This window comes from Daphnia pulex, chromosome 4 (assembly GCF_021134715.1).
Source record: "Daphnia pulex isolate KAP4 chromosome 4, ASM2113471v1".
NCBI lineage: Eukaryota > Metazoa > Arthropoda > Branchiopoda > Diplostraca > Daphniidae > Daphnia > Daphnia pulex.
Window position 1 is genome coordinate 4,425,933 of NC_060020.1, and position 18,447 is coordinate 4,444,379.

An 18,447-nucleotide genomic window follows, 5' to 3' on the forward strand; every position below is an offset into this window, starting at 1 on the left:
ATGACAAAAGAAAAGAAAGAAAAAATGGGAGTCGTCGCATAACTCATCACAATTATACGCGGCTGGCGTGCAATTGAATATGAGGCGATGCAGCACGGCGGAACGATATTCCCGAAAAACGGGCGACACAAAAGAGACAGAAATAAATAACACACAAATCCCCCCACCAGTAATAGGAAAGAGAGCGGTATTACGCATTATCTCTTCTTTTTTTTATTTTTTATTTTTTGGTTGTGTTGTTTGGATATTTCTTTTCTTTTCGCCGCCCTTATTGTATGCGTATCCCTTCCACCCTCCTCCCACTCTTCTTGCAACCTGTACAACTCCCAGTTCTCAAACAACTGGTTAGATGTATACATACCAAGGAGAGAGGTTTTCCATTTTTATTATTTTCAGACAGAGAGACAGAGAGAAAAGTGTCAAAATGGATATTAGAGTTAAAAAATAGAAGAGACTCTCTCTCTATCTATATATATAATAATAGCAGAGAGAGAGAGAGAGAGAGTAGTAGATTGTGGAAACAAAAGCAGGCGTGGAGAGTGTCCCATTGCAGGCGGGCCGGAAACAGGAAGTTGGCATTTGCCAGGGCAGAGAGCGTCCCCCCCCCCTCCTTTTTCTACACTACTCCCATGTTGTCCTTTTTACTTGACTCTTTTTTCTTCCTAATGAAATGAATAGAAAGAATGACACACCACAACAGGGTGGAAATATATTTATTGCGCCAACAATGAATCGGGCCAAAAAGAAAAAAAAAAAAAATTTTTTTTGTTTATTCTCATTTAAATATGATTCCTCCTTGTTGATGAATCATCGGATTTCTAAAATAATCATTTGAAAAAAAGAAAAGGAAAAAATTCGCCACGGTCATACACTCACTCGGTGAGTAGTGAGTGTACGAGCTTGGCTTTTTTTTAATGCACAATGTGTGGATGCGCATAGAGCGACGTCAAGTACCGTTGCCCGCCAGCGCTTGATGCGTGTACGGCTATTGCGGTCGCCGTCATTAAATCCACCCTCCCCCCCCCTCCCATCTACCCCCCTCCTTTTTTTATTTTTTTTTTTCCTATTGAAACCACCTCATCAACCTTGTATGTGTATGCTCATACCTTGGAGCCGGCCCGCCCCGACGCCCCTCCTCGTCAGTCAGCTTTTAACATTGAGAGATCGGACCGGAAGTCAACTCTCTGCGCTCCATGTTGTTGTTGTTGTTATATTCTTCTTCTTTTTCAAACGAAAAAAAAAAATTGTTTTTTGTTTCTTTTTTTCGGCGCAGTGATTTTATTCCATGCCAACAAACAACAACACAGGGTCGTAAAAGTTTATAGAGTTTCCGAGTGTGTCTCTCTACACACACACACTCGTGTGTGTGTCTAATATTTTCGGGATGCGCTTAAATAAAAAAAAAAGAAACGGACGACAATGAAACGAAAAAATGTAGACGAAATGATAGAACAAGATTTTTGATTCAATCATCGTGATGCGCGCGCACACACACACAGACTATGAATAATAGCAGTTAAGAAGACTGTTCTTTCTTTTATTTTATTTTTTGGGTTGTTTCCCTTCAAAATCAACGTGGCGTGAACATCTAAACATGTTCTCCAACAACTCGTTTCTATTTATTTTTATTTTTTGGCCAAGTCTTGTACGTACAATAGACGCAACAACAGCAACAACTAGAAAAGAAATAGAAGAAGAAGAAGAGGGAAAATGAAGGGGTTCACCGGTTGGCGTCCCGAGTAAATGAGGGAACGGCCGTGAAGTTGATGGAAGACCTACGCACAAGTAGACACGACATCCCCTGCACACATAGACACACACACAAAAACCCTGGTGGAATATCAGACAAAAGAAAAAAGAGAACTCGATGATGATTTCTGTGTCTGTGTGTTGCAACCTGTAGAGTTGTACTACCTCTCTCTCCGTGATTTTCTTTCTCTCAGCTGATCATTCACGTTGTGTTGTGTGTGCTGGATAGCAAGCAAGCAAGCCCCCCTCCATGTGATTGGTTCCGGTCGGCCGGTTCTGTTTGCGTGCGCTATCTGCACGCCGAGTTGTTGTTGCTCATCGGGAGAGAGAGAGAGTTGTCGACCCACCAATTGTAGGCTGGCGCATCATAATCATAATATCCAAGCCCGAAAAAGGAAAAATAGACATGATGATGCGCGTGCTTCCATCGCATCATGGGGATGGCCTTTTCTACCAGTTCCAGTTGGTTCCCTGATTTTTTCGGTTCGGTTCGGCCGGGCCCCACCAGAACGACACGCAACCTTTTCATTCTCTTCTTCTTCTTCTTCTTCTTCTTCGTCGGAGGGTGGTTGGGTTGCCGTTCTCCATCCCACCACCCACTTGGCCCCCATTGACTAATGTGTAGATAAGGAGGAGGTTCCCTTTCGCTCCCCCCCGTTGAAATGGAAAGAATCAAAAAATAAGAAAAAAAATAGAAAAATAAAAAAAGGAACTTGCGCGCGGGACCGTGCGTCTCGCTATAACAACCCGCACGCCCGCGTCTAATACTTGTTGGTTCACTCACGGCGCGCACAGACGTAGTACGTACACGTCTACTGCACTGAGTGGCCCGTAGTTGGAAGTGAAAAAGGGGGCGGCTGTTACCGGCGAGACTCAACCCACAAAAGGGCATGGCCCTCTCTCTCCTCTCCATCCATCCAGCCCTTGGCCGTCCGACCGACTCAGTTGTTTGCGCGACACGACAAGGCGTCGCGGCGCTACCCGCTCTTCACTCCCATTGGCTCAGCTCACAACCTCGGGCTTTTTGGGGGCTTTTCGTTGGAAGGTTGTTGTGCTTTTTTCTTCTGTTCTTTATTTCCCCTCTGTAAAATAAAAAGAAAATTTTCTTTTTCTTTTTTTTTAAAAAAGGAAATAATATTATATAGCCTGGTGGTGTACTACGACGACGTCGTGTGTGTGTCTGTGTATAAGAAGAAGAAGAAGGAGAGAAAAAGGCAACAAGTCGATTTGAGACTCTCGGCGTGCGCTCGGCCCTGAACCTGCTCCGCGGTGGCGCGCGGTTTACGTGCAAAGTGCGTGAGCCATGCATCAGTGTCGTTGTTGTTGTCGGGCAGCGCGCTGCTGGCGTCGCACCGTGCAGTGACACAAACCAGCCGGCCTCAACACTCCTAGTTAGATTCCGATCGGTGTGAAATGTGAACAGCAACCAATTCAGATTTTGCGATTCTTTTTGGCAATTTGGATTTTTTTAATTTTCGCGCCACTAGAGTAAAACAAACAAATTTAGTGAACTTTTGAAATCAAAAATTATTTTTTGGTGTTTAGTGGGATTCTATATGTGTCGGATTTGCCTTGCCATTTCGAAAAGAAAAGAAAATAGGTCTTCACGGGTATCCTCCAGGTAGAGTCGTCTAAATTACATTTTATTTTTAAATTTCACCCCCCTTTTTAAACTCACCAGCTGTGGTCGCTCTTGGATTATCATCATTGTGTGATTATGTAGTTGAAGAGTAACAAGTCAAAAAAAAAAAAAAAAAAAGAAGAAAGGAGAAGAAGAAGAAGAAGGGATAGATGGAGGAAATCAAATAAAAAAAAATCCGGACAGGAAGTGCAGGTCACACTCTGACATGACAGGTACACACACAACACGCACCTTCTACAAACTAGAAAAGAAAGACACTCGAAAACGGAATAAACTTAACATCCAGACAACAACAGCAACAACAACAACACAAAAAAATGGCCGGAAGTGAATCGGGGGGATCGGGACTGGACGTTTGAATCCAGTCAGAGAGTTTGAGGGCAACTCGGAAAAAAAAATGAGTTTCCCCCCGGAGAGAGAGAGAGAGCATGCACCAGATTTATTTAGTTTTATTTATTTATTTTTTTTTTTTCGGTGGAAATAATTTTTTTATTTGAGTTTAGAAAAGAAAGAAAAGAAAAAAAAGGCAAATTTGAAAGAAGAAAAAAAGAGAAAAGAAAAGAAAAAGAAAAAAAAAAGAGAGCCATTTCCGCTGGCTCTGCTGTGTGACGGCCGCTCAACACGGCAATAATCATTTCATTGAATGTACAATCATATCGTGATTCGTGCGGTAATCATAGGTTTTTTGTTGTTGTTGTGTACGTTGTTTGGTCTCCCTCCCCACCCAAGTCCCTAACTTTTTTTTATTCTTTTATTTTCGGATATGGAGAATTTTATTCCGTCAAAAGAAAAGAAAAACAAAAATTTATCCCCCCAAAAATAACCGAAAGAAAAATTTTTTCAAAAAAGGTTCCTCACTTTGTTAAAATTTGAAACTTGGAAGTCATGGTGATCGATCGTTCGCCTTATATTCGCATCCCATTGGCAGCCAAATGAGTTTCAAATGTCAAGTCGGGACGCTTGATTGAATTACCCCACCGTTTTTGTTGGCCGCTCCGGGTAGAGATAGAGACGGAAAGTCCAGGGAGAGCCGATAGATCAGTTGGTAATTGAGTGTGTGTTGACATTCGATCGCTTTCGATCATCAACGGCAACATGGTTGCATCGTCTTTCTTTCTCTTTTATTTTATTTTACCTTTTTTCTTTTTCATTTTCTTTTATTTTGAATATATTCCCTCCCCCCTCTCTTCTACTCTCCGTGTATTGTTTGAGGGGTTTCACGGTGGGGCGGGATGTGAATGAGCCGTTTCCGGTGCCGACGCCGACGCCGCCGCCGCCGCCCGTCACTTGCGGCAGGATCGGATTCATTCCGTTCGTGTCCTTGAAAGCATCAAATGTATATTTAATAGGACGACATTAAAAAACACACACACACACACACCCGACACTCGTCAGTCAATTCGGATCGCAACTGGCCAATTTCGTCTTTGCTCATTTAGTCCAAAATATTTTCCCAACTCTGTGAATGAACAATTTCGCCCCCAGAAAAAACTGTCCCGTCTCGTCTTTCATTTCCCCTCCTCCTCTTAAGTGTGTGTGTTGCATCACGAGAATGAACAACGAGTGAGAGATAACTTTCCAACATTAGTATAGACACACAACTAGCCGCACGCCGGGATGACCTTAACTCCATCCACATGCGCACGGTCTCTCTCTTTCTCTCTCCCGGAACGTGTCCGTCAATATTGACTTGTTTGCACGGAGCTTCTTTGTTCAAAGCGTCTCGTTTTCTTCAAACCAGCAACTCGAACCACAAAAAAAGATGTGACGAGATAAGCGACGAGCGGCGCGCACTTGCCCCGCTGGAATGTCGTTCGTCGTTCCTTTTTTCTTTTTCTTTTTTACGATTTATTTGATATTTCTCAACTGTTTGTCTTTTTTATTTTGTTTTTTCTTCTTTTTTTGGAGCGTGTTATTTGAATTGGATAAGGGCAAAGAAGAATTTCTCCGTTTTTAGTGGTGCCGTTGACATTTCAAAATTATTTTTTTCTTTTCTTTTTTAAATTTTTTTTTTTCCCGGGGATTTTTTATTTTATGATTTTTTCATTTCCAAAAGTCCGCCGTCGCTACGAAAACAACGTCATCCATTTTGGAGGTTTTGTTTTTGTGTTTTTATTAATTTTGGATGAATTTAAGATTCGTGTGGCGTGAGAGGGGTCGTCAGGTGGGTCGGGGAGGAACTTTCGGTGTGAAACGGGTCACTATATCGTGAGAATGGCCCAGGACGCCATCGGTTCCTCTTCTTCTTCTTTCTCCTTGATCCAAACTCTTTTGTCTCGACACCCAAGACGCGCGCACTGTTGTCTGTTGCGCCGACATGCGCCGAGATCAAAAAAAAGAAAAAGAAAATTTCATTTGCTCCTTTTTTGTCCCGTTTTGTTTTCGCGGCGAATAAATCGTTAATTGTTTCACGAAATCCCCAACATAGAAATGAGGCTGTTTGGTTCACAGGAGGGGGCAGTCCGATTGCCCACGTCAACTTGTTGAATTCGAGAGACGGATCGTGCCGCCATTATTATGCATTTTCCAAAAAGTGTATATACGACGACGACGACGACGACTTTTTTGTTTCGGATTGAATTGATTCACTAGAATCTAGCGGCATTGAGATTCTCTTATTTGATTCTTTTCAGCCATTTCTATACGGTGCCCATCTCCTTTCTCTCTCTCTGCTGTGTTGCCGTTTTGTCATTGTCCCGGCCGATTATGCCTATTGTTGTCATGTCGAGTTCCCATCGAGACCTGCTCCTGGTTACCTTCTTCTTCTTCTTTTCGGTGTGCGCTTCTGATTTTGAATCGAGTCATTCTCTTTTCGATGAATGGCCCAGGGGATTTCTTCTTCGGCTGCGAGGGTTACCAGTTGTTTGGTGTGCGTGTGTCAATTCTGCGTAGACCTCATTGATCAATAATCGTCGGGGTATATACACGGACCCCATTCATTCAACTTCTTCTTTTTCTGTTGTTGTCTAAAACCCCCCCGAAAACCATTCAGTTATATATAGCAAACCTCCCTCTTCCGGCGACTGATTTTTGTCCATTCTCTTTTGTGTGCATTCATATTATCGTCATTCAACAACAAAACCTTTTTTTTTCCATTTCTATATTTCGATTCTTTCTATTTTTATTCCAAACTTTCACGCTTGACCAATTCTTTCCCCCCTTTCAAAAATATAACGAAATTGTGACGTATCGCTACAGCGACCATCCATCATACCATTATTTTTCAATCGATTTGTTTCCATGTCTTTGGTGATTTTTTATTTCTTTTGGGAAAACCAGAATAAGACGTCCCCCATTTTTTGGTGGGAATTTTGAATTGAAATTAAAATTTCATTTTTTTTGTTTTTTGTTTTTGGAATTTCAGGAGGGTACAGCTCGTTGGGCGACCCGATGCAGACCGGAATGGGAGAAATGGTGCCAGGTTCCGGTTCGTCGGCTGTGGTCCAGCAACACCATCCGCACCAGCAACAACACCAAGAAGTTGTCGACTCGCCTTTCGGAGTCGGCGTGGCGTTCGGTGACGGAGAAGCCGACTATCAAAATTTGGACTCGGTGACCAACGCTGGACACCACCACCAACACCAGCAGCAGCAACAACAACAACAGCACCACCACCTCCACCACCACCATCAGCAGCACCAGCAACAACACCATCAGCAGCAGCAGCAGCAACACCACCAGCAGCAGCAACAGCAGCATCATTTCCTGCCTCATCCCGACTTGGCGTCCGATTTCTACCCGCAACCGGCCCACAACAACCAGACGCAACAGCAGCAACAACAGCAGCAACAGCCCTACAGCGGCAACATGAAGCAACAGCCGTACGGACGAGGTAAAGACTCGTGAAATGTTCATCGGTTGGAATCAAACACAAAATAAGAAACAAAAACAAAAAAAAAAAAAGGAAAATAGAAGAGCGTGTGGTGGTTGATGGTTTTGTTCTTGTTGTTGCGTTACTCGGTTGTTGCGCCATGCAAGGCAACGCCAAGCGGAAATGGATGCGCGATTAGATTTTTCCCAGTGACTTATCGAATCTCTCGCCTGGGTTTTTATCCAAACGAGCGTCTACCAACCACTCGGGTTCTCTCGCTGTGCAACCCAGAGATAAAAAGTTAAAAACATTTCTCTCTTGTTACTTTTTTAATGAAATAAAACAACAACACACAAAGTCGGAATAATAATCAAGCGGCAGTGTTGCCACGTGGCAAATGGACAGCGGGTGGCAGCTCTCGCTGTTACGCCCGGCCAGCGGATCATTAACAAGGGCGAGCACCAAGAACAATAGAGATACGAGAACTGGGCAAAGAGAGAGATAGAGCGAGAGAGTCACCAGTTGCGGGAAAAGGTCCTTTTTATATTTTATTAGTCGGTTCAACCGGCCGTAACCGACAACACCGAAACGCGTACGTGTATATTTATATAGCGACGACCTTTTTCTTTTTTCTTTTTGATAAAAAAAAGAGAAAAGGAATCAACAAAGACCACCTGTTCCGTGACTCCTTCCATCATGATGATTACCGGGACACGCCATTTTCTCGGAACTACCGAAAGAAGTCGACATTTTTATTTACCTGTGTGTGTGTGTGTTGTTTTTCCTTTCGGAGAAAGAGAGTCGGGGAAAGAAACTGTCTAGGAATCAGGAATTGAGTTTGGGGTTTTTCTTTGTATGTTTCGCCATCCGCAACGATTCGGATTTCACTCGTTTATTTTAATCATTGATTTTGGTTTTTCTTTTGTTCGTTTGATAGGACGGTATCCTGGTCATGATGGAGGTTACGTTTCTGATCCTTACGGGGCCACTACGCCCGGTGGAGGACATCCAGCGTACGGCGAACACAGCCCGTTTCAAACAGTACCTAACCTTGGCGGAGGAGGCGGTCCCAATGATCCTTGGGTACCACCCGGTGACCTCGGTGGTCACCACAATGGAATGCAAGCTCAGGTAGATACATCACGCCAACATTTAATGAACCAACCGTTGAGTCTAATTGTCTCCCTTTTGGATATTTCATAAAAATAAAAAAAAACTTGCAGCACCATCCGGCGGCGTACATGAACAACCACGGCGGAATGGGTCCCCAAAGAGGTGGCAATGATCCAGTCCTTGGCGGACACATGCACCAACTCAGCAGTCACAGCCCGACCATGGGCTCACCGGAATCCAAGCCAGTCATTCAAGCTTCGATGCTGGCCGCCTACCAAGGTAAAAAAAAACATCACCTTTTTGGTTTTATTTTCTCTTCACTTTATTCTTTCCAATTAAAAAAATGCTCAAATTTTATTTTGCAATCATCAGGTGGACCACCAGGCAGCGGACCTTGTTTCACGGGATCGGGACCGATCCAGTTGTGGCAGTTTCTACTCGAGTTGTTGACGGACAAGTCGTGCCAGAGCTTTATTTCGTGGACGGGCGATGGCTGGGAGTTCAAGCTGTCTGATCCGGACGAGGTGGCTCGCCGCTGGGGCATCCGCAAGAACAAGCCCAAAATGAACTACGAGAAATTGTCACGCGGTCTGCGCTACTACTACGACAAAAATATCATCCACAAAACGGCGGGCAAACGATACGTTTACCGTTTTGTTTGCGATCTTCAAAATCTTTTAGGGTAAGACTTGGATTAAAATATCCCATCAACGGTCGATCAAAATATATAATTTCAAATTTCAACAGGTACACAGCGGAGGAACTGCACGCCATGGTCGATCTCAAACCGGACAAGAAAGATGACGAGTGAATTTCAAATCCCCTTCTCACCTCACCTGAGATTACACACACACAAACACCAAATGCTAACTTCATCAAACAATGCGGCATTGATATGATCGTTTCAACCCAGTTTATATAGTGACGTCTCTTTTTAGATTGACAAACCGTCAAACAAAAACAAGAAAAAAAAACCATTGAAAAACTTTTTAGTTGACGGCTATGTGAATTTTGCATTATGCCAAAGCCAATCTTTTGATTTCTTTCTCTCTCTCACTTGATTATTTTTTTTTCTCTTCTTAAACTCTTTCTCAAGTTTCGATTGAACTTCGCGATCCTTCATTTATATATATTATATATATATATAGCAAATCCCTGAAAAAAAAAATGTTTATATTGTTTGCGGTCCATTCACCACCGAGTGCCTTGGTGTCGTTTATTTTTTCTCGAAATTCTTTTCCCCCTCTACTCTGCGTGTCCGTCTCTGTGTCCGCGCTGTCATTTGCTGATCCATGTGAAGCTGGGCAAAGAGGCATCCAGATACCAAAATGTTGGTATCGAAATCCATTTCGTGTGTCTCGTAAATCCCCGTTTCAAAAACAAACAAACAAACACAAAAAAAAAAGTACCCGAGTTCAGTGGCCAATCGATTGCCAAAACCAAATTCGACCGGAGTTAATTCAATCGGATGATTCTCGTTTTCTTTCTTCTACTTTTTTTTTAAATTCCAAAAAGTCGCCAAAAATACCATTTTTGAGAGGGGACAATCAATTCTGATGGAAATTCGTTTATTTTTCTGTTTATTATTCCTTTTTTTTTCTCTCTTTCGGTCGAGTAGGAAAACAATCGTGTTGGCTTCACCAGATGGCGCAAACACTAATGTCTTTCGAATCGCTGTACCTCACACACCTGATGATTGTTTTTGTTTTTATTTTTCTAAGAAAAAACAAATGAAGACACTTTGTTCACAACAAAATCTTTTGGAGGGATAAAAACGAAAGAGGGATAACGGCGTGTGTTAAATTTTTTTTTTAATTATTATTATTATTCGTTTTACAATTTTCCCGTGAACCAACCATTTTTAAAATGCTTTTTTTTCGTACTTTAAATGTATAAACTCTTATATTTGTCGTGTTCTTTTTTTTCCAAATTTCAATAACAAGTGCCTTTTTTTTCTCTTTTTTTGTTGTTGTTGGCGACATTGTCGAAGTTTTCTGTTGTTTCCGGATCGTGGGCGTGTCGAAGGATTAGACACACGCATGTAGTGAAATGTGAAAAAAGAAATGATTTTTGGACAAACAAATGAATGGAACTGTCTTAGCATAATGGAAAATCGTGTATAATGTACAGATTTTGATCATGACGGTCTATCGAGCTTCCGCCGCGATTTGACATGTGAACGTTTTCTCTTTTTTTAATTTTTTTTTTTAATTATAAAAATAAGCCCTATGTCATTTCTCGACAGAAACATTTGCTATATCGTGTGCGAATCATAATAATATGTATAACCAACATTTTTGCTACCATCTCTCTTATTTGCATTTCTTACGCTCTTTATTTTCTCTCTATCCTCCATATTATTGTTGTTCTCCCCCAATCCCAATCTCCCCCTAAAACAAAAACTATCCGAATACATGTTTTTTGGACTCGATCATTTTTGCTTTGAAAAGAAAAAAATCTTGACAGTGTTAAACTACACATGCAAGTTGCTTTTCGTGGTCGGTCGGTATAGTTGGCGGGGCATGTTTTTTGGGGTCGGATGTTCAGCTGATCTTCGTCGGATGCAATTTCATTCAGCAAACTGCAGAGTTTGCAGCGTACGAATGAGGTCAGTTTACGATCAAAGTGCGCGTTTTATGATCCATCCTGTCAGCGGAATTTGGCATCATCGTTAGTCGTTTGGTTCAGGTCTGAAAGTCGCTTCAATTTGAGCTGCAGAATGAATGAACCCGAACGGGATCCATGCGTCGTTATTTATCATAGTTTTTTTCTAAACTGTTTTTGCACAGTAGTTAATCGAATTAACCCATTTCTTTCAGTTTTAGACAAAAAGTCTTTGAAGGATGCTTAACATACCAGATCACTTCTAGTTAGTATCCAACCCCCTTAAATTATGAGTAAATACATCCTTAATCTTCAAAGTTCTTTTATGTTTAAACAGTTTGAAGGCTGGTGTCAATTAAATAATGTTGCCCATTATAATCACTTGTTCCTTTTCGATTACCAAGCACTCAATCCGTGGGCTCAAGATAAACTTAAAAAATGGTGAACACATAAAGATAATGAATGTACTTCCTTTTGAAAACACCCTTGCTAAACAACAAATCTTATCTTATTTGATTACAATTGGTCATAGTTTTCGATTCTTTATCAATGGCGGAAGTTTTTGAAATATTGTACTTAATCTCCTCGTACTGTACCACGCCCGCCCATTGGCCATGGCGTCCAACAGTCGAAAAAGTGGAGCAGTTGTACAAACTTGGCATTGATCATTGTTGCTGCAGACAGAAAAATGTAACATCGTAAATTAATCGTTGGTTATCTGTCAACGTAGACGCGTCTCATTTCGTTAACGAAGTTTTAATTGTTTTGTTGAATTTGTAAGTATTTTTGCTGAAGTAGTCGTAATCTCCGATTGCAGGTTGAGCCAAATTGTTCAATTCTTAACGTTGGGCAAAGTGGTACACCACGTCCGCTTCCTGGCTACTATATATTGCGTTTTGTGTAAAGATGATCACTTTCTCACAGGCTTTCACTCTCTGTCGACCACTTGTTCTCCCAAAATGACTGCTGTGAAATCACTCGCCGTTCTCGTTCTTGCCTCTGTTGTGTTGGCAACTCATGCCTTGATTTTCAAAGATTGTGGTAAGGTTCATTTGTTTATTTTCTATATTAAGCTTGCCAATAACCATCTGATTTTGGTCACAACAGGATCGGTTTATGGGAAAGTTCGGTCAGTGGCAGTTTCTGGTTGTGAAACGAGCAACACATGTATACTTAAATCTGGTTCCAGTGCCAACTTTACAGTTGTGTTCACTTCGTGTAAGTATTTCAAGCCCAATTTGTATTTAATAAGTCTGAAGTAAAACACATTCACTCTGTTCATTATCTAGTGGAAGATACTGATACAACCAAGGCTAGCGTCCATGGTATTATTGCAGGAAGTAATATGAAAATAAACCTTTAATTCTATTCAAGTAATTAATAATAATACATTACTTTTAGTTCCTATGCCTTTCCCTCTACCACAGAGTGATGCGTAAGTGAAAGCACAATTTTAGATGTAAACAGTGGTTTTCCTTAATTTTATCATCTTTCTGTTTCTAGTTGTCAAAATTCTGGTTTGGTCTGCCCCTTAAGTAATGGACAAAACTATACTTACACAGCATCCATTCCAATCAGTCCTGCTTACCCTAAGGTAAAAAAAAGGCTTACTATTTTACCAAAAAGTTTCGCATAATCATTTTGGTCTTCAAAATGCTTGCACTTCATTGAAATGTCATTTAGATCAAATTTTACCTTTTTTGTTTCTTAATGATTTATTCTTCTATGTTTAGATCAAAGTACTAGTCAAATGGGAGCTTCAAGAAGTTCATGGGAAAGATTTATTCTGTATTGAGATCCCTGCCGCAATCTTGTAAGCGGACTCAAAACATACCTTACTTTATTCTGTTAATTTGTGTTCTAAAAGTGTTTGTAATCCAATAAAAAAAACAGTGAAATATAAAATGTCGGCGAAACGTATATATTCTTCACCAGTGAATGAATCAGCAAGTACTTTTAATAATCTACATATCAACTTGTCTTCTAAAATGTTTTTGCAGTTTGTTAGCCTTCACACTAACACCAAGCTGATTTTTCAAAAACATTTTCCGCATAAATGTGATGTCTCTCACTTTCTTTTCCACTATCTCTTTAGTTGATGTCGTCCAGCCTAGAGCCTTGAAATAATTTCCGTGCTGAATCGCTGCGCGCGTGGGTACTGGTCTTGGGTTTGGATTCAATTTTTGACTAGGAGTTTTGCAAAGAACCGAATAAGTAAAATGGCAATTGAAAAAAATAATAAATATTAACATTTTTTTTACCGGTAATAGCGGTTAAGGGATCGATGCCCAATCGTTGAGCCAGAAGGCAAAACTAGTTCGAATCCTAGATCGTTTATGACATTTGGCTCCACTTCTTCATTTGCATCCCCACCATCTGGGTAGCTAGTGGAGTAATCATAAAAATCTGAATATTCCAGCAGAACTTCACCTTCATGAAACAATTTGCAATGTCCCTTGTCAAGCATATGCTTCTGTACTGCCTCTGTTGAAGGGAACTGCCGTCCAAGATGCCCACACCACGTACAAATATGTCCCTGGCCAACTCGTTCTCCCAAGTAAGTTACCATTCCTTCTATATCAATAACATATTCAAAATCTGGTATGAAGAATGAATGCTGTGATGACATATGCTTCAGACTGCTCTCCAATGAATCACTCTTGTGATTGCAGAATAAGCAAGATGTTACTGGAATTGCTTCATCATCATCTTCCCATTCATCTGAATCGTCTTCTTCTTCAACTTCTATTTCTTCCTCGTTCACAGCTACTTCACTTTCAGCAGGGCCAGCATTTTCTGTCTTCTTGATAGCAAGTTTAGGACCATTAAGGACATTATCTTGATGCTTCTTTGATGGCAAATGATTTTCATATGACTTTTCAGAACCAAACTTTTTCTTGCAGTAGGTACAGTAGGGTGTCAGGCTCTTTGTGGCTTCTTGCTGGTTTGCCTGCGTCCTCTGTTCCAACACACGTTGCTGGAATACTGAAAACGATATTACATGCATAAATTTAAATTTGATATCATATTGAAAACATTTGTTTTATACCCTCTGCAGTAACAGGCGGCAAGTCCACAACTTTTCTTTTGAGGTTGTAGCGATGCCAATCTGTTTTATAGTGCTCACGTTGGATGTTTGGCTCTTTAAACGCAACGTGACACGATATGCAAGTAAATGTCATCATTTTTCTGGCACCAAATAATCTAAGATATCAGGTAGTTCACATAGAAATGTTAAAAACAACTATTATGAAAAAGTTAATGTAGTTCAGAATACATACGAACACAAAATGAAAATCAAACAATCCCGTCGATTTACCGTTGATTAAAAACAAAACGTAACTGCTTGAAGACAATTCAACACTGCAACAATGCAACGGCCATGCTGTTCAAGAATATATTATTGATTGTTACTCATAGATGGCGTTTCATCAGCTTCACAATTCTGTTTGTAGATGTCACTTTCCAATGTGATTGACAATGTGAAATTGTTCAACTGGTGGCGGGAGTTATTCGTGATTGATGACATTCCTCCATTTGCTTTTGAGTTTTGACTTTAGAGATAAGTTGCTAGACTTGCTACTCAGATTATGGTGCATTTGAGATTATACATAATTAAAATTAAAGGTAATTCTGTTGTTTCGATTTGTGTTTGAAATTTACAAGTAATCTAGCAAATCCTTTCCACTGGGTCAAATCACCTGATGCCTGGTCCATTTTGTCAGTCATCTCTTCACTTCATGTTGATCAAATTTTATTACTAGAAAGCTATTGATGTAGTTAATTGATAACTAAGAAGTTGATTCCTTTATACTCTGGTCTTGTTGAGTTTCAATAAGACATCAGACATGATTGAATTTCTTTTTGTTTGAGTTTTTTAAGAAGTTATAGGAAAATCTTGATAACTCTTAAATCTCTCTCTTAAATTTTCAAGTTATTGCTGATGAGAGCTCTTGTACGTTCCTTAAGTCTGTCAACAAAAAGCAAGTTCCAACTTGTGCAATGTTTATGTTCAGTTATTAAATTCCCCCATTTGTGGAATTCAGTTTTCAATGTGCAGATTATGACACAATTTTTTTTTTAGCTTTTCTCTTTTTCCTAGTAATTTCTTTTACTGTTTCTTCTTCACATGCACATTTCCCCCTAAATTATTAATAATTGTGAAGGTAAATTTCAATAATAATTGAATAAAGTGTCTTTAAAAAATGGGTTGGCAAGGAATTCTTTTTATTCCATCCAGGTTCCTGAGTGAAAACCTTTTTTTAGTATTTAGTTGGAGTGCTAGTGCTTGTGTTGAAGCCAGAACAAAAAACAACGATAGTTTTCTTGTCCATTTATAACTTACATGCCAAACTTTCTATAATATTTATTGTGTTGTATGGACTGTATATGCAATTGATAAAGAAAAGAGGTTTTCAAACAAGGATCAACATCAACTGTGTGCACATCATGAAATGATCATGGATTGAGTTTGAAAACTTTGATTATTTTTTAAAAAGCCAACTGTCCTTCAAATGGTTCGAAATGAAAGATTTATTCATTCACCGAAGAAACAAGTCAAATAATTAAAATGGCAATTGGTATAAAGTAAGTTTTAAGCCATAACCATTTGGTATTCATTTTGATATTCGTAGTTTTAGACCCATCTGGCCATCTCCAGCAACGTCAACCTGCAGAAGGAAAGCCCAGTTTGCATGTCCTTCACTTTCGAAGGTCACGGAGATCATTACGGTAAACGTGTCATGCAGTGGGGGAGAGGTTTGGTGAGAACGAAACGTGTTACATAACCATTTGGTATTCATTTTTAAATTTGTTTTTGTAGACCCATCCCCAACAACGTCAACCTGCAGAAGGAAAGGCCAGTTTACATGTCCTTCGCGCTCGAAGGTCACGGAGATCATTAAGTAAAACTTGTCATGCAGTGGTGTAGAGGTTGGGCGCGAACGGGCGTTTTGCATCATTATCAAGCAGGTACTTAAGCCGCAAGGCTTATTAGGAGGTGAAGTATGAAAAAAAAATCGTATATAAAGGAGAGAGAAAAGGCCAGAGACGACATCAGTCGAGTGAGGATCTCCGACACGGCAACAACTGTAGCGCAATATCTGTCAACAACTGCCCTCTTCATCGTATCATCAGTTCGCAATCATGGGTATGTAACATGTATTCTGTTTTTTACATGGTGTTTTGTATTGATGCTACTTATGATTATTTCTTAATGTCAGTTATTAATTGAATATTAATGTTTAAGTTTATTTATTGTCTAGTTAATTATGGCGTCGTGCTGCTGTTGGGTGTTTTATCTTTGACGGGTTGGTCGACCACTGGTGTACCGATGTCTCCTGGGTATGGCGGATATCAAACCACAACGTCGCCGCCTTACGGCAACAACCGGTTACTCCACCAAGACTGAGTATTACAACAAAACTTACGATTCCCCGAGCTATTACACAGAAGACCAGAAGTATAACTCTGCCCCGAGCTACATCATCAAAGAGCCGTAGTACTACACCACTAAGGCATCGGAATACTACACGACTACGTAAGCTGCCCCTGCCTACTACACCGAGGCCCCTAATTTCTACAACACCCAAGCGCCCAAGTACTACACTATAACCTTCGCTGCCCCGAGCTACTACACCGACGCCCCGAAGTATTATTCTGCGTAAAATGAGTCGTCTCAAAAGAGAAGTCGTATAAAAGGAGAGAGAAAAGTTGGCAAAAATCAATCGAAAGAGTCTTTCCGACACCGCAACAACTGCAGCGCACGATTTGTCAACAATTGGATTGTTCATCTTATCATCAGTTTGCAATTATGGGTAAATGTTTTGGTTTTTACATCGAGTTTTGTATCAATCCTTTTTTTTCTATTTATTACAGTTATTATTAAATATTAATGTTTAAATTTATTAATCGTTAGGTTAGCTATAGCGTCATGCTACTGTTGGGTGTTGTATCTTTGATGGCTGGGACGATCACGAGTGTACCGATGTCTCCTGGGTATGGTGGATACCTAACAGCAGCGAAAAAATACTACACCACGTCGCAGCCTTACTACACAAACGTCAACATACGAAGGACCTGCTTACTACACCGAAGCTCCGAAGTATTAATCTGTCCCGAGTAACATCACCAAAGCGGCTGAGTAATTCACTGAGGCTTCCAAATACTACACCAACAAATCTCCAGAGTATTACACTACGCTACCCCAGCTTACTATACTGATGCTTTTGGTTTAATACACCACCAAATTTCCAGAGTCTTACAATGCAATCTTCGATGCCCCAGCTTACACCACCAAGGCACCGGAGTACTACGGCTGCTCCTTCGTACTACTTTTCGTATGTTTTAGAAACATACACAAACTGATTAGTTAAACACAAACAGAGTGTCCGGTTCAAAACATTTTTCTTTATGCAATGTAAAATAAATAAATCTGCTACCCAACTGCCTAAAGCTTTTATTGTGATTGCTAATGCTCGCACATGCAGTTAATTTAGTCAGGGGGAAAAATTGCATTGATTGATTACGACTAGAGAGAGAGAAGAGTGCGGGACCAGTTTTGGTAGGGAAAGATAAGTCGTAGTAAAATTCCTAGTGACTAATAACTTACAAAAGTTGTCCTCCGACCATGCCCCTTCCAAGTCACCGTTCGATCAAAGCCCTCCTCATCCTCCTTATTATCACAGCGACAGTGATCACTGGCGGGCGATGATCAGTAGTTGGGTGGTTGATGTTGATGTAGTTAGGGAAACAGAGCCCACACAATAGCTATACATCTACACAAATTATCAGTCTTCAATTCGAGCAATCTCTCATTGGTTTCCAAACAATATAACAGCTACGAGGAATTAACAAGAAAGTAAAGAAAAATTTTATTTTTAAACCATGTTGTAGCGACAGCAAGTAAAACCTCAAATCAATCAATCTTACCCCTAAATTAGAACTCAAGTTGTGGTCACCACAGCCACTTTAGTGGTAGCATTGTCTTGCAGTTGTCCTCAAAATAAATAACAGCAAAGAATTGGATCTAGGGAAGGCAGCAATATTTAGATGTACTACGACTTGAATGCCAAATGTTAACCTGAAATGTGATACATATTGAATGCCACAGTAATAAATTTAAATCCTGGACAAAATAAGTACCTTGCAAATAGAAACAATTTTGCTTTCAAAGACATAGCTTGCATTATTGGATTGGACCATTTGATCTCTGTTGTCCCAAGCACGTAGGTCACACGAAAACATCAGATGAAATTTTCTGAAAACATTAAACCAAGAATGCAATAAGAATCATTAGCAAAATTTTGTGTTATTTAAAAAGAGTTAAATTTAACTCAAAATCCTAATCAGAATTTGTTTAGATTTTTTTAAGTAACTTATGATGTGTCTCGTATACACGAGACATGTGACATTTGTAAAAAAGAGGCAGATCGGCGGCAGACGAAGCTGTCAAATTCCGAGAGCTTCAGTTGTTTTTTTTTGTACTGGTTCTTTACTGACCGCTAGATGCCACTGACTTCAATTGATT

The 18,447-nt window shown here is 40.3% G+C and overlaps 3 protein-coding genes and 2 long non-coding RNA genes across 13 annotated transcripts in view; 3 read left to right on the forward strand and 2 right to left on the reverse strand.

Annotated features, from left to right (window-relative positions):
• The window catches only part of LOC124193047 (ETS-like protein pointed), a 31,397-nt gene extending 20,651 nt beyond the window's left edge, over nucleotides 1-10,746 (forward strand). For 3 of the 4 annotated variants that reach the window (XM_046586701.1, XM_046586702.1, XM_046586703.1), the window contains 5 exons: nucleotides 6,756-7,223; nucleotides 8,140-8,333; nucleotides 8,426-8,594; nucleotides 8,688-8,997; nucleotides 9,063-10,746. In XM_046586701.1, coding sequence (XP_046442657.1) covers nucleotides 6,756-7,223; nucleotides 8,140-8,333; nucleotides 8,426-8,594; nucleotides 8,688-8,997; nucleotides 9,063-9,126 — 1,205 coding nt within the window. In that variant the 3' untranslated portion in view covers nucleotides 9,127-10,746. Of the gene's footprint in view, nucleotides 1-6,755; nucleotides 7,224-8,139; nucleotides 8,334-8,425; nucleotides 8,998-9,062 lie in introns of all 4 variants that reach the window. The other variant, XM_046586700.1, reaches the window with a different exon arrangement.
• A 707-nt stretch (nucleotides 10,747-11,453) lies between these two features.
• LOC124193053 (NPC intracellular cholesterol transporter 2 homolog a-like) lies at nucleotides 11,454-12,839 on the forward strand. 2 transcript variants are annotated; one of them, XM_046586712.1, is made up of 8 exons: nucleotides 11,454-11,609; nucleotides 11,737-11,776; nucleotides 11,844-11,960; nucleotides 12,027-12,137; nucleotides 12,209-12,259; nucleotides 12,321-12,354; nucleotides 12,423-12,513; nucleotides 12,653-12,839. In XM_046586712.1, the coding sequence occupies exons 1-8, from the start codon at nucleotides 11,469-11,471 to the stop codon at nucleotides 12,734-12,736; spliced, it is 669 nt and encodes a 222-aa protein (XP_046442668.1). In that variant the 5' UTR covers nucleotides 11,454-11,468; the 3' UTR covers nucleotides 12,737-12,839. The 2 variants fall into 2 exon arrangements, with proteins under 2 accessions (XP_046442668.1, XP_046442669.1); XM_046586713.1 differs by lacking the exon at nucleotides 11,737-11,776 and having other exon boundaries at nucleotides 11,543-11,695.
• Nucleotides 12,825-14,337, reverse strand: LOC124193049 (zinc finger protein 622-like). 2 transcript variants are annotated; one of them, XM_046586707.1, is made up of 4 exons: nucleotides 14,239-14,337; nucleotides 13,969-14,123; nucleotides 13,181-13,904; nucleotides 12,825-13,106 (listed from the first exon to the last, which is right to left on the reverse strand). In XM_046586707.1, exons 2-4 carry the CDS (start codon nucleotides 14,102-14,104, stop codon nucleotides 12,884-12,886), a joined length of 1,083 nt encoding a protein of 360 aa, XP_046442663.1. In that variant the 5' UTR covers nucleotides 14,105-14,123; nucleotides 14,239-14,337; the 3' UTR covers nucleotides 12,825-12,883. The 2 variants fall into 2 exon arrangements, with proteins under 2 accessions (XP_046442663.1, XP_046442662.1); XM_046586706.1 differs by having other exon boundaries at nucleotides 14,201-14,333.
• Nucleotides 14,338-15,819: 1,482 nt separating this feature from the next.
• Nucleotides 15,820-17,366, forward strand: LOC124193054. 2 transcript variants are annotated; one of them, XR_006873985.1, is made up of 3 exons: nucleotides 15,820-16,068; nucleotides 16,168-16,735; nucleotides 16,837-17,366. It is a non-coding gene; the product is annotated as an uncharacterized LOC124193054 (long non-coding RNA). The 2 variants fall into 2 exon arrangements; XR_006873984.1 differs by having other exon boundaries at nucleotides 16,184-16,735.
• Nucleotides 17,367-17,369: 3 nt separating this feature from the next.
• On the reverse strand, nucleotides 17,370-18,344 carry LOC124193055. Of its 3 annotated transcripts, XR_006873987.1 has the most exons (4): nucleotides 18,254-18,344; nucleotides 18,063-18,177; nucleotides 17,850-18,000; nucleotides 17,370-17,757 (listed from the first exon to the last, which is right to left on the reverse strand). It is a non-coding gene; the product is annotated as an uncharacterized LOC124193055 (long non-coding RNA). The 3 variants fall into 3 exon arrangements; XR_006873986.1 differs by having other exon boundaries at nucleotides 18,063-18,344; XR_006873988.1 differs by lacking the exon at nucleotides 17,370-17,757 and having other exon boundaries at nucleotides 17,768-18,000; nucleotides 18,063-18,344.
• Nucleotides 18,345-18,447: the final 103 nt, after the last annotated feature.